Source organism: Lathamus discolor, chromosome 2, assembly GCF_037157495.1.
Source record: "Lathamus discolor isolate bLatDis1 chromosome 2, bLatDis1.hap1, whole genome shotgun sequence".
NCBI lineage: Eukaryota > Metazoa > Chordata > Aves > Psittaciformes > Psittacidae > Lathamus > Lathamus discolor.
In genome coordinates, this window is record NC_088885.1 from 97,607,107 (window position 1) to 97,627,859 (window position 20,753).

Here is a 20,753-nt window from a genome sequence, read left to right on the forward strand (position 1 = left end):
CAAGTGGTGTCCCTCAGGGATCGGTGTTGGGACCGGTCTTGTTCAACATCTTTGTCACTGACATGAACAGTGGGATTGAGTGTGCCCTCAGCAAGTTTGCCAATGACACCAAGCTGTGTGGTTCGGTTGATACGCTGGAGGGAAGGGATGCCATCCAGAGGGACCTTGACATGCTTGTGAGGTGGGCTGATACCAACCTCATGAAGTTCAACCATGCCAAGTGCAAGGTCCTACACCTGAGTCGAAGCAATCCCAGGCACAGCTACAGCTAGATTGGGCAGAGAAGAGATTCAGAGCAGCCCTGCAGAGAAGGACTTGGGGGTGTTGGTCGATGAGAAGCTGAACATGAGCCGGCTTCAGTGTGTGCTCGTAGCCCAGAAAGCCAACCGTATCCTGGGCTGCATCAAAAGGAGCATGACCAGCAGGTCGAAGGAGGTGATCTTGCCCCTCTACTCTGCTCTCGTGAGACCTCACTTGAATTATTGTGTGCAGTTCTGGTGTCCTCAACATAAAAAGGACATGGAACTATTGGAACAAGTCCAGAGGAGGGCCACGAGGATGATCAGGGGACTGGAGCACTTCTCGTATGAAGATGGGCTGAGAAAGTTGGGGCTGTTCAGCCTGGAGAAGAAGAGGCTGAGTGGGGACCTCATAGCAGCCTTCCAGTATCTGAAGGGGGCCTATAGGAATGCTGGGGAGGGACTCTTCATTAGGGACTGTAGTGACAGGACAAGGGGTAATGGGTTAAAACTTAAACAGGGGAAGTTTAGATTGGATATAAGGAAGAAGTTCCTTACTGTGAGGGTGGTGAGGCACTGGAATGGGTTGCCCAAGAATGTTGTGAATGCTCCATTCCTGACAGTGTTCAAGGCCAGGTTGGACAGAGCCTTGGGTGAGATGGTTTAGTGTGAGGTGTCCCTGCCCATGGCAGGGAGGCTGGAACTAGATGATCTTAAGGTTCTTTCTAACCCTAACTATTCTATGATTCTATTCTATGATTCTATGACCTTATTGCAGCCTTTCAATATATAAAAGTGGCTTAGAAGAAAGATTCTTTTTCTAAGGCCTGCAGTGAAAGGAGAAGGGGCAACACTTTTAAACTGAAAGAGGGTAAGTTTAGATTGGATATGAGATATTTTTTTTATGATGAGGGTGGTGAGGCCCTGGCACAGGTTGCCCGGAGGAGTTGTGGCTGCCCCATCCCTGGCAGTGTTCAAGGCCAATTTGTATGGGGCTCTAAGCAACCTCGTCTAGTGGAAGGTGTCCCAGCCATGCCAGGGAGGCTGGCCTAGGTGGTCTTTAAAGGTATCTTCCAACCCCACAACTGTGGTTCCAAGATTCTTTGATAATTTAATCATAATTGTGCTACAGCCAAATAGTTTGTATTCCACATCAGAAATACAAAACCTAAGGTACTCTTAGACACTCAATCTATTTTCTTCTTTGTCCCATTCTCTTTCAAGAGGTCTGTTTAGAAAGAAACCTTCATGCTTATGGCTTTGGATCACTTCCATTTCTCCTTGAAAGTATCCAGTGTACATGAAGAAAACTCAGAGCTTCTCATAAAATCCTCTGCATTAATATCTGTAGCAGGTAGAGCTGACCTGCATTTCTAAAAGCTCTACAGTAAATGTCTTTTATGAATGTATACACTCTGATGAGAACTGCAGTAAGACTCAGATATCTTAATTTCTCATTTTGTGTCACTTTTACATATCTTCCCACCACAACAATGGTCCCCAGACAAAGGGAAAGGTATTTTGGACAACATCCTTTAACCATGGTGTAATCACAGGAAATGAAGTTAAAACTGAAAGCAATAGAGATAAGGATGCCATGTCTTCCAGCATTTATTTTTAAGGATTGTTGTATATCCCCAAAGAAGTTCAGGGCAGTATGCCAAACCCTTCCTTCCTGTAGTATGATGTTAGTTTTACCTAACAGAAGCTAACAAAGTTGTAGCTCTTTTGGATAAGCATGCATCTTATTCCCTCTTTGGAAGTGAAAGGCTATTCAGTCCATGGAATGTGCTTATGAAAAGAAAAAAGCTCTGGGGGAAACATGGAAAAAAAAAACCAACCAAGGATAGAGAAATGATTTTTTTAAGGATGTAATTTTTAAGTCTTCAGAAACTGTTGTACAAAAGTTGGACTCTCAAATAGTTGAGAAGCAATGACAATGGATTTATGGTAGCCACTTCCTCTGAACAGGTGTACTCAAGGTCAAATTTCATTATATATTGATTTTATAGTTTCTTCAAACAGTGATTTAGTAGATTAATTGTTTGGACTATCTCTGGAACCAAAGGTTTAAATCAATATTCATGAAACGAGGTTAGAGATATTGGCTTCATCATAAGCAAATAATGTTGCTGCTCTAAGCAATTTGACATAATTAGTGTTTTTTGCTTAAAAGTAGCCTGTAAAATAAACAGGATGAGATTTTACAAAATTATCCTTTTACCTCTGGGGATGTTTGGTTTACATGGCTGAAAGTTAATTTTACAAAAAGTATTTTAGAGAACACCATTTAAGGCACTGATGCTGACAGCTCAGTACTGTAACACATTTGTTATGGCTAAAATGCATGTAAAAGATATAAAATACAAATTATCATGGAAGCATTTCAACCAAACCATTGCTAGTGTTCTGATAATCTAAACTTATCTAGAGACAGATTTCAAATTCCCATTGCCATATTTCTATTCTTACTGTCTCATAAATCTACCAATACAGTAAATTTTGGAATATTTATAGTTCTTCAAGACAGAAAATTATTTTAAAAAAAGAAAAAAGGGATAGAAACTTTAAAATTTTAAGAAGATTACACTAAGTGTGGACTCTGTAAAAATCAGACATTAAGGTACTATTTTATACTCAAATGTATTACTTCTCATAAATGTTCGTGTCTTCTATTTTTTGTCAACACAGAGAAATTCTGAAGTCTTCAATACTGCTGAATACCTTCTGGTATAGTTACCAATTGTTTACTTACAGGTTTTATTCATAGTTACTTGCTTCTAATAATTCTTTGAATTAATAATTCAAATATCAAACCTGCCAGGATTTACACTGTCTAGAGATGCAGCAATTTTTAACAGTACTCTGAATTCAGAAAGACAAATCTATACTAACCGTTATCACTTCTTGCTTTCATAAAAGTGATCTAGAGGAAGCATTGTTGACACTTTAAGAACTATGTTTACAATTATTTACAGATTTTTCTGATATGCAAATTTTATGATGTTGACTGAACACATCATTCACACTGGTACCACCAAGAACCTGAAAATCTCAAGATATGTCCAAACCAGATACTTCTAGATTGCATCAAATTTACACTCAAAATATAAAATTCATTTACTCAGTAAAAGCATACTGGTATTTGGTGTCACTGAGTACCATTACAGAAACACTACAGTCTGTACTGCCCATAATTAAACTCAGGCTAAGTATGAGTTTCTCTGACAATGCTTTAAACAAAGTGTTAGATCAGAAATAACATAAAGACTCATTTTATCTTGAGTGCTAATATTCTCCACATGTTCTTTAAGACACAAAAAAACGTCCTGGCAGTGATCTCCCTTTCTGTCAGCAAAACAGGAACACCTGACACAAATGAGTTGCTGGGCCAATAAAGATTTCAGTTGTCCAACAACATGGCTGACTTAAATGGACGTATTTTGCCCCTTTCCTGGCACCATGGCAACGCTATCTGGCTAGATACAGCTTTAATCATTCTTTGTCTAATTACGTAAAAGATTTCCAGCAGGATCAAAGAGTAACCATCAGGTTCTGCAAAACAGCAGTTCCCAAAATCATGTCTCACAATGGATAAGTACTAGACAGGTAAATAACTGATCATGTCTCTGTTTCTCATTGCAGCACCCAATGCCTTTTGAAGCTTCTTGATAAGGTGTTTATACAACATAAATGAGAGTGGTTTTACATATATTGACAATACTTAGCAAAGAATCTATGTGACTGTACAAAGTTACACTACTGGGAAAAAAACCCAAGCAGTGTAACCGTTATGCTTATCCCCTCAATTGTCTCTCCCTCATTACTACCTTACACACATCAAAAGCTTTTATTTACCTTCAATGTGCAATAAAACCATTTGTGTATCACTAATGTGCCCTGCTAATCACTTCCTACCCTGCACTGGCAGGTCAGCTCCCCCTCAACAGGCTACCCTTTTCCAGTGACCATCAGTTTGTTCCTCTCAGGAAAGACAGTAGCTTTTTTTTTATGCCACCCTTCTGTGGGTATTTATTATTACATGCCTTTATTTCTGGATGCCTTCCTCAAGACTGAAGAATGGTACACCTCACTGCTCCACACTCATTGATGCTGTTGGTGTTAACTGGAGTGCTGTCCTGAAGATGCAATTTTAAATATAATTTTAACTTAAGACAACTACGGACCAAAAACTCTACCTTTCTGCAACCAAGAAATCCCTCTTGGTGGATCACAGCAAATGCATATTGCCTCCATGAGCAGTTGTGCAACTTCTCATTAGAGAAAGAAGGGAACAACCTAGCTACCAAGACTGCCTCTATTTGAACCAAAGAGCCTGCATGGAAAAGCTGCTATTATGATGCTCTCCTCTAGGCTCCTGTGAACCCTGTCCTATTCCACATTATCCTTCTCTAGTTGCCCTTAAGGGCATAAACTAGATAGTCTGCTATCTCTATGGCCCCTGCTAGGTACGGGCCATGCACACTAAGAGACGTACACACTGTTTCCTGGAGGCTGCACACCCCTCCAGGGCAACTGCAGGTGTAATACTGACTCCTCTGTATACTGGCTACAACACAAAGTCAGTCAATTAACTGCTCTTCACAGAAACAGCTGGAGAACACAAAGCTGCTCCTGGCTACTACAGAACAGGGCTGCTGCAAATTGGCTGATTCCAAGGCAAAAATACTGCTGAATCAGCTGGCATTTAGGTAATGTAATGAATTATACAAATATGTAATAATAAAAGAGTAAATAACATCCTGTGACTGAAAAAAAAAAATTAGATCATCTCATTCAGAAGTTATTGCTTCAGGCAAAGAATATACTTTTCAGTTGCTGAATATTGCAGTTCATATCCTTATTGTATCCTTAACCCTCACCAGGAAAGAGTCAAATGATTATTTCCTACCATTAGACCTTGCAGCCCCAAGTCTTTCTCTATCCCAGTTTTATTCTTGTCCCATGGTCAGACACCATTTCTGCACTTTCACCTTCCATCTGAGGTACCTACTCACAAGCTCCTCCCACCCAACTCTTTATCCTTTATTTACTTGAGTCAGGAAGAGTTTCCTCTTGCACACAAGTAAGTGAAAGTAAGAGGATGAGATAGTGGGAACACAGAAAAAACACCTCCCTGTTTCCATTCTCAGACTCAGGACCAATCAAATTTGCAACTCCAGGAATGAGTTCTGCTAATTTCTATGTACAAGAGCATGCCTTTGTGCTGGGTAAATCTTTAGCAATCTTCAGCTGCTGGAATTCAACCAGTATCTACTGAGCACCTGCAAACCACTTGGGTTTTTTCAGAATCATACCTCTTGGCCAAAAGAACAGCAGATTTTTACAGGCACAGCAAAATGTACAGCCCAGACAAAGACGAAGCCACAGAAATATCTTAAGTGTTCCAGCACACATCAGTGTGTTCTTTGAAAAGGAATTATCACTAAACTATCAATCACTAACACTTAAACTAAGCATTTCTTACTAAAAGAAATAGCTATCACTTGAACAACACATTATTTCCTGACTGCGTTCTCAGAAAAAAAAAACCCATGGATTTATTTTCCTCCTCCTACAACCCCAAACTACTTGAGGCAAAAACCTGGCAAGGAAAATCTCATCCAAAAGGTTACCCACTTACAGTAAAGTTATGGTAGAAGTTGTGAACGAATGAAAGCAGCAAAATGCAAAACAGCTTCAACAATATGTTATACACACCCTTTGGACCATGAATTTTAGGAAATCAAAATCATGTTTACCTATTTTCTTCCACTTCCTTCCTTCACAAGGTGCTAAAAAACGTAGATACTTGTCTTACACCATCCAGATTTACATATACACTTGATTTTACACATTGTGAATAAGCCTAATCAAATTCATACCATGTAATGCTTTTCAGAATCATGTGCAAAACTGAACAGAACAGACACTCACTGTCACTGATTTTTCTGTGGTGGTTAAGTATAATCTTTTCTAAACAAATATGTCCTGTATGGTCATTTCAAAAATTCCATCACTACGTTGATATTATGACTGTGTGTTTCTGAATCACTTTCTTCCTGCTTTTTATGTGTGTCACCTGTTTTAGTAAATCCCTTACCACCTTCTTCAACAAACCAATTTTTCTGTTTCCACAGGCTACATCTATATCAATAAACATGAACTGAAAATGTTTTAAGTCTGAAATTTGGTCATCTGTGCTGTTAAAATGCTAGAACTGACCCTGGCCATCTCTCTCACAGAGAAAGTTCCTGAGAATAGCTAAGGACTTAGAACAGAGGCTATTCCCCATTAGCAATGTGAATGCAGCCACCCCGTCTTGCAGAATATGAGGATTAAATAATATGGACATTGGGCATTTCATGCCAGACAACTGTCCTGGGCACGTTTATTTTAGCAGTACAGGCACTGCCACAGTATATGCAAGAATTTAACCTGGAAACTGTCTCAGGTTCAGCTATAGCAGTAATTTTTCTCCTTCTTAGTAGCTGTGCAGTGCTGTGGTTTTGACTTTAGCCTGAGAACACTGGTAACACCGATGTTTTGAGTTGTTGCTAAGTAATGTTTACTCCGATCAACGACTTTTCAGTCTTGTGCTCTGCAGTGAGGAAGGGCACAAGAAGCCAGGGGGGAACAGAGACAGGACACCTGACCCAAATGGGTATTCCATACCACAGCACATCACGCCCATATATAAACTGGAGGGAGTTAACTGGAAGGGGCAGATCGCTGCTCGGGTCAGGCTGGGTGTTGTTTGCAGGGTGGTGAGCAATTGTATTGTGCATCACTTGTGTTCATTGGTTATTATTTTCCTTTATCTCTTCTAGTTTTATATTCTCTCCCCTTGTTATTTCCCTTATCTTTATTATCATTGGTGGTAGCAGCAGTGATCTGTGTTATACCTTAGTTACTGGACTGGTCTTGTCTCAACCCGTGGGAGTTACATTCTTTCAATACTCCTCCCCATCCCTCCAGGAGCTGGGGCAAAGAAGTGGGGGAGTAAGTGAACGGCTGCGTGGTTCTGACTTACCGGATGGGCTAAAACTACAACAGAAGTGTATTCAGTTTCACTGTCAAGTGTGAGCTATTGTCAACAAGAAGCATATACACATGCTACAATTTTGATATAATTCTATTTCTATTTACTTAAATAATTAAATCTCCCTATTTCTCCCAATTCAGTTTAAAAATAAATTGAGAAAAAGATAGGTATTGCAGTAAGCTACCAGAATAGCTGGCAGCAAACCACTGTGACTTAAAAATAAAGCAAGACTATTGGGCTGCTTTCCTTACAATAACTTTTAAACACAAAATAGTAATGTTTCTCACTCTGTAGACTAACCAGTTGCTACAAACATAAAGGCTTTTGTATACACTAAAATACCAGACAATACAGGTTTCATTTTTAGCTAAATTTGAATTAAAGCATTTCATAATCGACTTCTCATTGAAATCTTTCTATATAATCTTCCAGCATGACTGCTTCTATACTGTAAAAACAACAGTATTAGTAAAAAGTGAACACTAACCTTCTCAATATTTATTTGGTGTTTTCTTAACCTTTCCAAATCTGTTGGAATTGCCACTTTAATGAATTTCTGAATGGCAGGTTCAATTCGACGGAGTTTAACTTTTTCATCATCTTCAGACATCCTAAAAGCAGCTCTCAAGTCAACACTTGCTCAGTATACTTTCACCAGGGTAGAAAGCCCTAAAAAACACATTAATTACAGGATTACAAAAATGTAGTAATTTAGCATATTTTTTTAAAAGAAAGCCAAATAAGGTAAATCAGTCTTTGCACTATTAACTACTTAAAATCTGGACACTGTATTTGCATTTAAATGTATTATTTCCATTCATTTGCAGACTTTGGGGATCATTTTCATAGACGAAACTTTACATTAACAAAAAAAGCTAATTAATTAAGGCAGACACAAATATGCTTTGCAGCATAATGATAGATGGAAGCCTTTGGAAAAAAACTTCAGATTAATTATTTTTCTCACATCTGTCTATGGTGTGAAAGCGCAGAGGGAAAATATTCAGGTTTTTCTGAGATGTGATTCCTGCAGGCAGAAAGAATTTGAAGGCAGACACCAGCTGATTGGCACTAGGTCTTTGCCTGAACCCCTCAAAGTTCAGTCACAGCCCTCGCTTGTAGGCCAGAAGGAGGATATGCACAAATCTCGCTTACCTTCAAAGGAGCCAAGGGGTAAGCATCTTCCATCAGGCCAGTGAAAATGCTGAAAGCACTTCTGGCAAAAGGAAGCGTTGTTTCTACAGGAAAACAGGAAAACAATCCCAGATTACTCATCTTTCTCCACAAAACTGCAAATAAACCAATGTTGTATTTTTCTGAAGAACAGAATGCTAATAGAAGAGTCTTCTCCTTTATCAATCCCACCCAGCAAAAAGACTGAAAATTGTGGAAAACTCAGTATTTACTGAGAGTAAAACAACTTAGGGGAAATCAATCTTCAGGGTTTCACTGACACACCTTTTCTTTTTGAAAGAATCAGACAGAAACTATTTCATCCACTGACTTTCCAGCCATTGCTAAATCATCCCTGTTTCAAAATATAATGACATACTACCAAGCAGTCTTACAAACCCCATTCTAACCCAAAACATTTAGTATTAATAGTTCTTTTTTCCGACCTTCAAGCAAACATGCAGTGGGTAGCCTTGCATTTTTCACTATGTAAAAAGAACTTTAATCCCTTCGTGCTGATTTGCTCTTTTCACCATTCTGAAAACAGTAGCTCACATGCAAGATGATAAAAAAATACATTGGTTCTTCTATTACACCTTGGTCACTACAATCCCTAACACTTTTGAAAGAGCCACTTGTATCTCACAATTGAACCCCATTCTCAGCCTACAACAGATTCTTTTTGCTATGAGAAAAAGATAAAAGGCGTCATACTCCAAGCTGCAGTACCTCCTCTTGGAACACACATTTCATCTCCTGACACCTTATACACTAATCCACCAGTTTATGAGCTAGAATTAATCAAAAAATGGTTCCTTAAAGATATTGAGTAGCCATGTCTTTCTCTTCTTTAACACTGAATCACCTTGAACAAGCAATGACACAAATTCTTTAAACTTACCACACGTGAACTCACAGAAACCCACAGCACATTCTGTCTTTGAACAAATACAGCAGAGACTAAGCTAAGTCATAAGTTTGTCACGAGTCTTTAATGACACCTAGAGACTGGGAAGTCAAAAGTGACAGTTCAGACGACATATACACTGGATCACTGTGGAAGCAGAGTTAATATGACCAACAGCCATGTCTTGAGTAGGTGATCTGAGTAAGCAACAGTTATAAATTCAAAGATTTGGTTGCATGCAGGGCTCTGGAGAGTCCTTTTTTTCTACTGAAAAATTCCTAGATAGTAAACTACCTTTCATGACAATGTCTACAAACCTCTTTAAGGCACTGCTGCCTAAAATTCACTGCACAGTAAGTGTGAGAAACTAAGAAAGAGATACAAAAACTCCTTATATTCTTATCAGGTCTCCTGCTTCATGTTCTCACAAACAGTACAGTAGCTTTTGTTAACAAAAATTCTCAGCCATAAATTACCAGTAAGAAAATATGCAAGGTCTTACTTTTTTAAGTTCACATATATGTAAATAAAATTAACATCACAAGTTTTTGTCACCATACGTTCATTCCAGATACAATTTCAAGGAAATCCAAGGTTTCTTGAATACTTTGTTTGGTTTGTGTTTTCCTAAGCGTAACTTCAATTTCTAGAGCTATAATGCCTAGTTTTTGTGTAATCACAGAATAACATGACAGTTTAAGTTGAGAGTGATTTTCTCAGGCCATCCAGTACCAGCTGAATTAGATGTGGTTGCACAGTCCCTTGTCCAGTCAAGCTCTAACACTTCCATGGATGCATGCTCCACACGCTCACTAGACCCTTCCTTCTTTGTTTAACTATTCTCCAGGTTAAGAACAAACCCAAATCAAAACCAAAAATACCTTCCTTGTAGCTAAACCACCATGTGTCCACTGCCTCTCATCCCATTGTCACACCCCCCCAAGAGAAGCCTGGCTCTATACCTTCCCCCTCCCCAGCAGTAAGATGTCCCCTTCCATCACCTTAAAGCTGAACAAATCCACCTCTGTTTCTCCTCGAAAATCATGTATTCCAGCTCCCAGCTGCCTTGCCAGTCTCATAGGTGCCAAATGGAAGAGAAAAGTCACTTTGTCAACCTACTGTCCCTCAGCCACATTTGCTAATACAGCCCATAATGTGGTTGTCCTTCTCTGCAACACAATTAGGCTCATGTTCAACAGGTGACCCACTACAACACACAGGTCCTTTTCTACACAGCTGCTCTCCATCAAGGCTTCCCACAGCCTGTCCCAGTCATCAGGCAATTCCATCCCAGCTGCAGCAGTTTCTTGTTGTCTTTGCTGGAATTTATGAAGTTCCTATCAGCTCATTTCTCCATGTTGTCAAGATGCCTCTGAGTAGCAACCCTGTCCAGACTATTAAATACTCTCCTGAAGTAAGTGAAAAAAACCTGTTCTCAACTTTAGCTTAAGAAGATGTCCTGCGTTCAGCTGTCACAGTTATTTTTCTCCTTCCTAGTAGCTGCTGCAGTGCTGTGTTTTGGCTTTAGTCTGAGAACAATACTGATAACACACCAATGTTTTAGTTGTTGCTCAGTAGCACTTACCCTGTTCAAGGACTTCTCAGTCTCATGCTCTGACAGTGAGGAGCGGCACAGGAAGATGGGAGGAAGCAGAGACAGGACACCTGATCCAAACTAGCCAAAGGGATATTTCATACCACAGCACGTCATGCCCAGTATATAAACTGGGGGGTGTCACCCAGAAGGCCCAGTTTGGTGCTCGGGTCGGGCTGGATATCGGTCGGCAGAAGGTGAGCAACTGCACTGTGCATCACTTTTGTTTGTTGTTTTCTTTCCCCTTCCCTTTTTAGTTTTGTATTCTCTCCCCTTGTTATTTTCCCTTATCATTATTATTATTGGTGGTAGCAGTAGAAGTTTTGTGTTATACCTTAGTTACTGGACTGTTCTTATCTCAGCCCGTGGGAGTTACATTCTTTCGTCCCTCCAGGAGCAAGAGGAAAAAGGTGGAGAGTGAGCTAGCAGCTGCATGATTCTGAGTTACCAGCTTAGCTTAAACCACAACAGTTCTTTTCGGTGTTGAGATATGAAGGGTTGAGATAACAACAGATCTTACCAGAGTGTGTCTAATCGTATTTGTGATAACCATTCATTGTTTCAGATTAACAATCACTCATCACAGTGTTGATTTATTTGCTCTCAGCATTGTTCCACTTGATCTCGGAGTTTCAGCATGCTGTACCTTACTTACAGCCAGTACTTGCTGTTTTAGTGTTTATCAGTTTTGGGGCCTGAGCTAAGGTTATTGTTTCACTGTACTTTATGATAATGGCTTGTGATACAATAGAATTATTGATCATGAAAGTGATCTGGTATGCATTCTCAGCATGGCCATCACCTCTATACTTTGAGAGGCATGTAAGGGAATTAATAATTACACCTCTTTTCCCCCCCCACAGGGGGCCAACCTACGAAGGAGATACTCTCCCACACCTTCCACTCCCCCACTAGGCTATTTACAATGGCATTTGAGAATTTTAAAGGGTTTGGATGGCCTCCAAGTACCCTTGAAACCTGCCTGCTGCTTGTGCTGGGGATCAGCTTGTTGCTGCGTATGTTTTACCCATGGCCACGCCACCCTCAGAACACCCGATCTTGTCCGATCTCAGAAGCTAAGCAGGGTCAGGCTCAGGTCTTGTCTAAGGTTAAACAACTATCTAAGAATACCACCGAGAGATCTTCACCAGGACTGGACAGTTATGAGTGGCAGGGTGTGTGGTATTGTATGGGCAAGTACTTAAGCCAGTTGGCCCCTCCTGTGCATTGGAACTTCACTGCTGAACAAGTCCAAAATCCAGAAAAATTAGTAGAACACTTAAACGAGGTGTGTTGTCGTCCTGGCAATACCAGAGAGGAACAAATCACAGCAACGTGCTGGGGCTTGGCCTATGCCTACAGAGCCCTGCTCTGTAAGGAGCAGGAAAGAGATGTCTCTGGATCTGATGGCAAAGCAACAGACAACACAGCTGCTCCACCCCCAGCAATTGCTCCAACCCCACTGAAAGACACTGCAGCCACTCCAACCCCAGTAGAAGGCACTGCAGCTGAAAAAAAGGACCAATCCATGCTAGCATCAGTTGCCTCTATAATCAGAAGGAGATGCAAACAAAAAGCAACTCATGTAGTGACGGAAGATGAAGACTTAATGCCATTACTAGAGGGGACAACATCTGAACGAGAGGAAGACGAGGAAGATGAGGAAGACGAGGAAGACGAGGCTTCTCAATCCCTGTCATTCACTGAGTTGCGGAATATGCGAAAAGATTTCACCCGTCTTCCAGGTGAGCACATCATCACCTGGTTGCTCCGATGCTGGGACAATGGGGCCGACATTTACAAACTAGAAGGTCTGGAAGCCAAAATGCTGGGATCACTTGCTAGGGAAGGGGGAATTGACAGAGCAATTGCAAAAGAGAAACAACACCTCAGCCTTTGGAAGCGGCTCTTGGCAGCTGTGAAGGAAAGGTATCCCTATGAGGATGATGTTCTACATCACCCAGGCAAGTGGGCCACCATAGAGAAAGGCCTCCAGTACCTGAGGGAATTAGCCATTCTAGAGGTGATCTATCATAGGCCGGATGCCAGGAATGCATCCGTAGATCCAGATGAAGTCAAATGTACACGACCCATGTGGCGGAAATTTACACGGAGTGCGCCACCATCATATGCCATCTCATTGGCACTGGTCTACTGGAGGGATGGAGAGGCACCAACAGTGGATGAAGTGTGTTGTCAATTAGGTAACTAAAAGAGTTAGATGAAACCATTTGTAGTTAACTGTCCTTGACTATATTCAGTGTGCAAGATATTTTGGAAAAACAAAGAAATTGCGGTATCTGGTCTTTTTAAATGCTGATGGTACAGGCCTGTTAGAAATTATCTTCTATGTAAAATATTATCAACTTAATATTCAAAATTCATGCACCAAAATTCAATTCTATTTCAGTGACAGAAGTAACACTCATCCAGAAGAGATCAAGATACAGATGCAGAATAATTTCCTGTCAACTGTGTTATTAAAAAAAGACCTATCCAAAGCGTACTTTAGCAGCATTACCAAAGTATTAGGTAGTTATAAAAATTATCTATCTCTCCCTTCCTAATTATTTATGCGTTATGGAGACTCACCCCAAACTGAAACTGTAATTATGAAGTAAAATTAGCATATAAGAATGCTATTAACTTGACATTTGCACTTGATATGAAAATAATCTATGATTCTTACTACCCTTATCCAGTTTGTTCACCCCGTTTACTTGAAATTATTTAAATGTATTTTCCATAAACGATTAGTCCACATGCTCTCACTAGTAAGTAACAGAGCAAAATAACATGAGGAGTTCCACTATTTGGACCTTTGCTTTAACAAATAAATGGGTATGTAAAGCAAACAAAATTCTTCAAAAATAGATCACTTCCTCTTTCAGTGTTTGAGGTCCAACCAGCCTGTACTATCTTATTTGTTTAAAATGTCAAATAATTCTAAGGGTTAAACGAATCTTAGGGCATCCAATTCAAAATGGTGAACTGTGAATTTAATTCAGACACTAACACAAAGTCTCCACTTACTACATAGTGGTGTGAAGAAAGCACATAGTCACGTAGTTGAAGTCCATCAAAATTTAAATTGTAGCTTGTTATAAATTTCAGTAAATGCTGTTAATACGTATCAGATGTAATACTCATGAACTTTGGTTAAACTGCTGAGTGTTCTCCATTCAAATAAGGTGGGAAAAATGCAGAATAAACCTGAAGAGTTATGCTTGCCCAGGTAAACATGATGCAATACATATTTTTTATTTCAATTCACTTATGACACTTTAGACAAGCACTAACACTAGAAAAAGTGCTTCCAACATAGATGCCTTGCTTTTAAGGGTTGTAAGGCAAAAAAAGCTTTTTTTCTTTTCTGCTTATAAATAAAATAAATCAGAATACGGGTGCTAGAATGTAGAATAGCTTTCTCACTAACATATTGTGAAACACTTCTTCTTAGAGAAGTACTGGCCCGATAATTGCAGTGACTGAATATTTACTATTGCTCACTTGGCTGAGGTCTGTAGTTAGTGAGGAGCATGCTCCTGTAGCAGGCTACAGCCAAACTGTGCTTTGGGTCTGAACTACATCTTTCTCCTTTAGCTGTAAAAGGAACCAAAGGAAAACAGTTTTGTTAGGCTGAAATAAGGTGCTGTCACCAGCCCTAGCGTGTTCGCAAAGTGACATGAAACTACTCAGTAGGGTAAAAAGGTGCACATGGGGGCTCAGAACCAGAATTAGCAGCTGTAGGTAGCAGGCGGTGGCTCCTAGCAGATCTGTGCGCTGGGGATCACCCAGCGAGACAAAGTTGATCCAGCCAAGGCAGGAGTACACAAGTGCACTTTGAGAAACCAGAGCATATGCTGGGCATTTTGTGTTGGTATTACATGTTTAAACCAGCTGCAGGAGGGCAGAAAATACCTAATGACTGACACATCAACATTGTCTGAACAAACCTGAACCAGTGGAACGAGTATGTAGCAGACTGACACCTGCAATAAGCGGCTGCAATACAGTTCAACCCTCCATCAGAGCCCTAATAGCAATTCTTCTGTATTACTGAGTTATGTCTCTGGTCTCACTTCAGCAACCAGAAGGTTATGGAGGCCTACCCTTCCACTGTCTCCCCCCTGAAAAGCAACGAGTGTGCACAGAGTAGACACATAATAATAATAAAGGTTTTAAGTCTTATATCAAGATTTCAAGTGGACTGTACTAGTTTCTAGTTTCTTTTTCCTTACACTTTTAAAAGCTTGGGGAATGCGGGGCTAAACAACTCCTCACACTGTGCTTTTACTAAGAAAGAATAACCCAAGCCGGTGTGTCAGGTTCTGGTTCGGGGCAGCCCTCCGGCGGCACCTCAGCCTGGGCCTCCCCATGATCAGACCGGCGCCCACAGCCGCTCTCGGGGGCACCCACACGGCCGGGACAGCCCCAGCCCCACCGCCGAGATCCCCGGCCCCGGGCACCCAGGCGCCGGGCGGGAGAGAAGCCGTCCTCACCGAGCAGGGCTGGGGGGCACAGCGACCCCACCACCACCGCGCAGCCAGCCCTCGGGACGCGGATGTCAGCGGCATTAGGACCCGGCCGCGGCCCGCAAGGCCGAGGTGAGCTGGCGGCGGCCCCGCCGCGGCCCTTGCTGAGGGGCCGGAACCCAGGCAAGGAACCGGCGCTCCGCTCCCCGCCCCGGGCCGCGCTGCGGGTTCCTACCGGCCGGTCACGTCCACAGTAACCAAGACCAGGGTACGCCGGTCGCCCGCCAGGCCCTGGCGCCCCGCTCGCCTCCCCGACGCGAGAAGCGAAAGCAGCTGGGCCGCCGCCGGTGGCGGCCCGGCAGCCACCAAGCCCCGCTGCCCGCCCTGTCAGTCGCCCGCTCCCTCCCTTCCCTGCTGCTCCAGCCCCCACCCGCGCTGTGCTCCCGTCCCCCGCGACCGCCCGCGGCCCCTCACCGTGTGTCGGCAGCGGCCGAGACGAGGAGCGCGGGCCGCTGTGCGGCAGCCGGCGAGCAGGGCTGCCCCTCGGCGGGACGCGGCCCAGCCCCGCCCGGCACACAGAGCCGCCGCGCTCGGGGCGGCTTGCCTCATGTTCATTTCCCCCCGTGACTCTGGGTGAGGGGCGGGAAGGGGAGGAGGGAGGGGAAGAGAAGAGGCTGAGCTGGGTAGGGGGGAGTACCCGGTGTCTGGGGTAAGGGCTCGTCGGGACTGGAAAGTTATAGTTCTTCTAAAGGAGGCTCGGATGTTCCGACCGTCATTTAAAGAACTTCTCTTGAGGTCCCTGCTACCGACATTTTGCTTGCCTTGACACATAATGTAGGCAATACCAACTGTTAGGTGAGGCCCTGGGGATAAAGGGCATCGATGGGTAAGGGACAAACGCTGACCAGCCCGTGGCAGTGAGGCTTCCTTCTCCCCTCACTAACCTTCGCTGTTTCTAACCGCGAGGTCCTGCACCCGAGCCCCCAACGTAAGAAGGACATGGACCTGCTTAAGCAGGTCCAGAGGAGTCCACGAAGGTGATCAGAAGGCTGGAGCACTTTTTCTATGAAGACAGGCTGAGAGAGTTGGGCTTGTTCAGCCTGGAGAAGAGAAGGCTCTGGAGTGACCTTATGGCAGCCTTCCAGTACCTAGAGGGGGCCTACAGGACATCTGTAAAGGGACCTTTTACAAAGACATGTATAGATGGGACAAGGGGAAATGTATTTAAGCTGAAAGAGAATAGAATTTCGATTCCTGGAATACAGAATGACAGAACCATTAGGTTTGGGAGGAACCTCTGGTGATCAGCTAGTCCAGCCCCCTGCACTATCTGCATAGTTCACAGTAGGTGATTCATGCGACAGTTCTGAAGAGAAGGAATTGCAACTGAAGATGTGTCAGAAGTTTGGGGTTTGGATGGTGTAATTTTTGGCCTAGAAGTGACCTAGTCAAAAATACTGAATCATTACTTTGCTGTCGTAAATAAAGATAAGGACACATCACTTAAATAAACTCCTTTGAATTGCTTTGTAAGATCTCTCTTGTAAAAGTACTCCTCCAAAGACAGTTAAAGTGGAGGTTGTACATTCAAGATAAAGCCTCAAAGCCACACCTGGAGTCTGAGGGAGGATGACTGCCATGAGGCAGGGCTAAAGAGGACCTGGACATTATGCTACATTTTCAGCTGCACATGAGCTTTCAGAACAAAGCTTTTGCGAGGCCTACACTGGAGCAAAACCAGAGGAACATCAAATACAACTGGAATGGGCACTACCCCTGTTTATAGAACTAATAAAAGCATTATCAAAATAATGCATTCAATGTTTGGGCACTTCCACTTCAACAGGATGTTAAATATTGGGAAGAGTCCAGAAGAAAGTTATGAAAGGTGTGGGAAACGGGTGTTAATGTGAGATATTTTAAAAGCACAATCCAATGCAGGTGGAGAGAGGTATGTTTGCCATAAGTGTACTAGTACTTGTTTGGGTTAGAGATGCTTGAGGAGTAGAGGCAGTGTTGGCTTTCAGAAAATTACAAACGAAGAAAAACCGTATACACATATACATAAATATATACAAGAAATATGGCATATCTTAATTGGCTGTAGGATTAAATTGTCTATGAGTCTGTTTTGAAACACTACAGAATTTTCAGTTTATAAACCAGATTTTTTTTAAAGGTATACTGTAGCTCAAGCATACACAGCTGCAATTTTGATGCAGAATACATTGGCAGAGGTTCTGTGTGGTCTGATATGAAGGTGATACCATCATGAAATTATACTCAGTCTTTCTTTTCCTTAAACCTGATGACTTCAGAAGAAGACCAAGAAGTCTACATACACAGCAGCAAAAGAAGGAATAGGATCCCAAGGATATTCCCAAAAAGATAGTGTTGGAGGGTTTATCCGAGTTCTAACAGGCAATATCTGAAGAGCTCCTGGCACATTTCATTCTGAACACAACATTCATGCCTGACTGTCCAGTTCTACTACTATTGCTAATGTGGTCTCCCAGACAACCCAGCAGTGACTTCAGAGAAGTCCAAATTTCCTGAAGTTAAAAATGACAATGCAAAATGCCATGTCACTCACGTAACAATCATCAAAGGAACAAGAGTTCCACCTTCAGGTCTGGGAAAATACTACCTCTGATGGCAAAAGATATCTCAGAAGAAAAAAATTAATGTGTAGATGGAGTTTGAGTTCCTGATTACAGACAGACTCAGAGTTGTATTGCATATCTGTCATCAGTTTTGAGTGGTCTGTTATAGGTCTGATCATTGTGTGTATTCCTGTACCTTTATCAGAGAAACCATTCTGTATCACCAATAAATAATGTAGAAGAAAATCATGGGGAGTCCTAGGTAGGCAGAGAAATGTTGTATATAGACTAAGGAAGACCTTGCAGCAGTTTCTTTTTCCCCTCATAGTTTTCAGATAAATGGATTCAAGACCAGGATCCAGATGTGCCATTCACTGAACATGCGCAGCTCTCTCCTCAGCAATCTTTCCTTTTACATGACTCTCAAATAACTCATGATGGGGTTGGTATTTCAGTGAGGGTTGTTCAGTAAACACAGAACTTCCCAGATACTTACATTGCATTCCAAAGATATATATATCTTTTTCCCACTAGAGCATTTACAAATTGTGTTGCCTTTTTCAATGCATTATTATTACAGATACACTGATTTCACTGTCAAAAAGCTTGTGCTGGCAAGAACTGATAATAAAGTTTCCATTGTGTCATGGAAAACAGCCATCACTCTGTTACAGTGAATATTGCTCTTTCTCACAGTCTTTCAGAAGCACAAAGCTGTTTGAAATGAAATCCCCTTCTAGCATCCATCCCTGAAAAAGATATTCCAACTCTTTCAGTATCTCTTGAGAGGTGTTTTGTGGAATATGTGGCAGCATTTTCTGAAACTGTCTTCCTGATGTGAGTAAAATACTGTGGGTTGGTTTGCGGGAAACTGGTTGCTACGGTTAATAAAAACTGTGCTGTAGTTTTTTATTGGGTGAGCTTCTTATCCAATGCCCTTTTAATGTACCTTGCTGCAAAACCAACTCAGATTTGGTTGAGGATAATTTCTATACTACCGCAGAAAGTAAGCCTCCCAAGTGGTAATGAAACAGAAGAGGTTTATTATGCGTTAACGTATTTGCAGTACCAGTAACACTGAATAGGGTGTAAAAGGAGGAGAGGAAGCAATTAGAGCAAAGCAGATTATATTTTAAGAGAACACTTCCTCACTGGTTGCACTGGTTATTTGTGTCTTTTCCAGCATATTCACAAGTCTCACACTGTGACCTCATGCACGAATGGCTAACAGTAGCTGCCATTGTTCTGCCCCTGCAACAGTGGTGCAGAAAAAGCTATACAGAGAGAATGGTAGACACAGAAACTATCTACGGCACCTGGTCTGCAGTAGGATTTCCCTACTGACAAGAGCAGGGTGAAATAAGCATTGCTAGCTGGTGGGAGCTTGTGTTGCCAGTGCTCGGGGAAGGTGCTTCTGTAGCACTTTGCCTAGGGAGCTTTAGCTGTCCACTGCTGGCGTAGCTGAAGGAGGTAAAACATCGAAACAAGTGTTCCTGGGGTTGTGGGCCTACCTGGAAAATTCCACATGACTGGAACTTCACTGAGATCCATGTTTTTTTTTCTCCCAATGTCTTTTCATTCCCACTGGAGCTGAACAGGATTTATCCCGATCAGAACTAACGATCAGCTTTCAGTATGTGCAGTAGCAGTGGTGTATCAGATATTTTCAGCTTTATTTGTAAGGTCACCTAAGCAATTTTACTTTACTTCAGAAGAATGTTGAGCTAACTCATTTAAAAAGCTTCTAGTGGGACTGTCATTTGTCCGCATTAGTCTCTTGTTATAAGACTGAAATGCATTGTCATCACTTTAATATAAATCCCTCCAAGTTATTCTAAGTAAAAAAAAAACACCTGTTTCCACACAGGACAGTTTTACCAGCTGAAGGAAACTGGTCCATCTTTTTGTTTTTTACACAAGGCCTTAGAAATTCTGTATCAAACCTTTGTGTCATTCCAGTCAATGCTAAGATTTCCCTTAAACTTATCAGGGTGAGGATTTTGTTCTTTGTCCAGGTTCCAATGCTTCCTGACACAAGAAAATACAGGCTGTGTTCAGGAGGAAAAAGAATAGAAGGTGGCGAATCAGCTGAACAAACATTCATTTATCCAGTTCATCTACCATACTTAACAGTAAACATTCCTTTTGTAAAATCGTTCAGCCCTGAAAGAGGAATTCACAATGTCTTTTAATTGCAGACCAAAGGTATAATATTGTCAACTTTCATTCATAATTAGTTTGCATTAAAATGTTTTTAAAACCATTTTTAATTTTTCTTTCTTGGTTAAGAAGGTGATTCTGGTTCTGCTGCTTCTCTAACACATACAGATCATGAGCAACTGCCTGTTCAATAAAAACTTAGGGTATTTCAGAAACAAAATTTAGAATACTCGCACTCATCTGGGGTGCTTTCTCACTGGCTTGATGTTATGACTCTACTTTTCAGATTTCTAGAGTTCTCTTTGCCTTCTCTTTTCCTCTTTATGGGATAACTAGAAAGACACTGTTCAGCTCTGCCAAAAAAGCTCCTTGTGCTGAGAGGTGGGGCAAATAGACATGAAGATCTGTATGCTGGCTAGTTTGGGTTATGGAGTATTTTTATTGGATATTGTTTTTCTGCAGATAAAAAGTTTATGAGACTCTTTGTGATTTAAAATCCATGTCATACTCCAAGACTTACACCAAGATCATCAGGATTTTACCTGTCTGTATAATGA

General features: G+C 41.7%; 2 protein-coding genes across 3 annotated transcripts in view; one reads left to right on the forward strand and one right to left on the reverse strand.

Annotated features, from left to right (window-relative positions):
* The window catches only part of STX17 (syntaxin 17), a 35,930-nt gene extending 19,867 nt beyond the window's left edge, over positions 1 to 16,063 (reverse strand). The window contains exons 1-3 of one of the 2 annotated variants that reach the window (XM_065667837.1): positions 15,908 to 16,063; positions 8,440 to 8,522; positions 7,772 to 7,953 (exon numbers count right to left, since the gene is read on the reverse strand). In XM_065667837.1, coding sequence (XP_065523909.1) covers positions 7,772 to 7,894 — 123 coding nt within the window. In that variant the 5' untranslated portion in view covers positions 7,895 to 7,953; positions 8,440 to 8,522; positions 15,908 to 16,063. Of the gene's footprint in view, positions 1 to 7,771; positions 7,954 to 8,439; positions 8,523 to 10,365; positions 10,558 to 15,907 lie in introns of those variants that run through there. The other variant, XM_065667838.1, reaches the window with a different exon arrangement.
* LOC136009319 (uncharacterized) lies at positions 11,105 to 15,132 on the forward strand. Its single transcript, XM_065669328.1, has 3 exons — positions 11,105 to 11,155; positions 11,822 to 13,162; positions 13,369 to 15,132. Exons 2-3 carry the CDS (start codon positions 11,884 to 11,886, stop codon positions 13,440 to 13,442), a joined length of 1,353 nt encoding a protein of 450 aa, XP_065525400.1. The 5' UTR covers positions 11,105 to 11,155; positions 11,822 to 11,883; the 3' UTR covers positions 13,443 to 15,132.
* Positions 16,064 to 20,753: the final 4,690 nt, after the last annotated feature.

Excerpts from the sequence above, each read along its gene's own strand:
- LOC136009319 (XM_065669328.1), top strand. The coding sequence starts at position 11,884 with ATGGCATTTGAGAATTTTAAAGGGTTTGGATGGCCTCCAAGTACCCTT. Across the intron at positions 13,163-13,368 it reads TGAAGTGTGTTGTCAATTAG|TGACAGAAGTAACACTCATC; the intron begins GTAACTAAAAGA and ends ATTCTATTTCAG.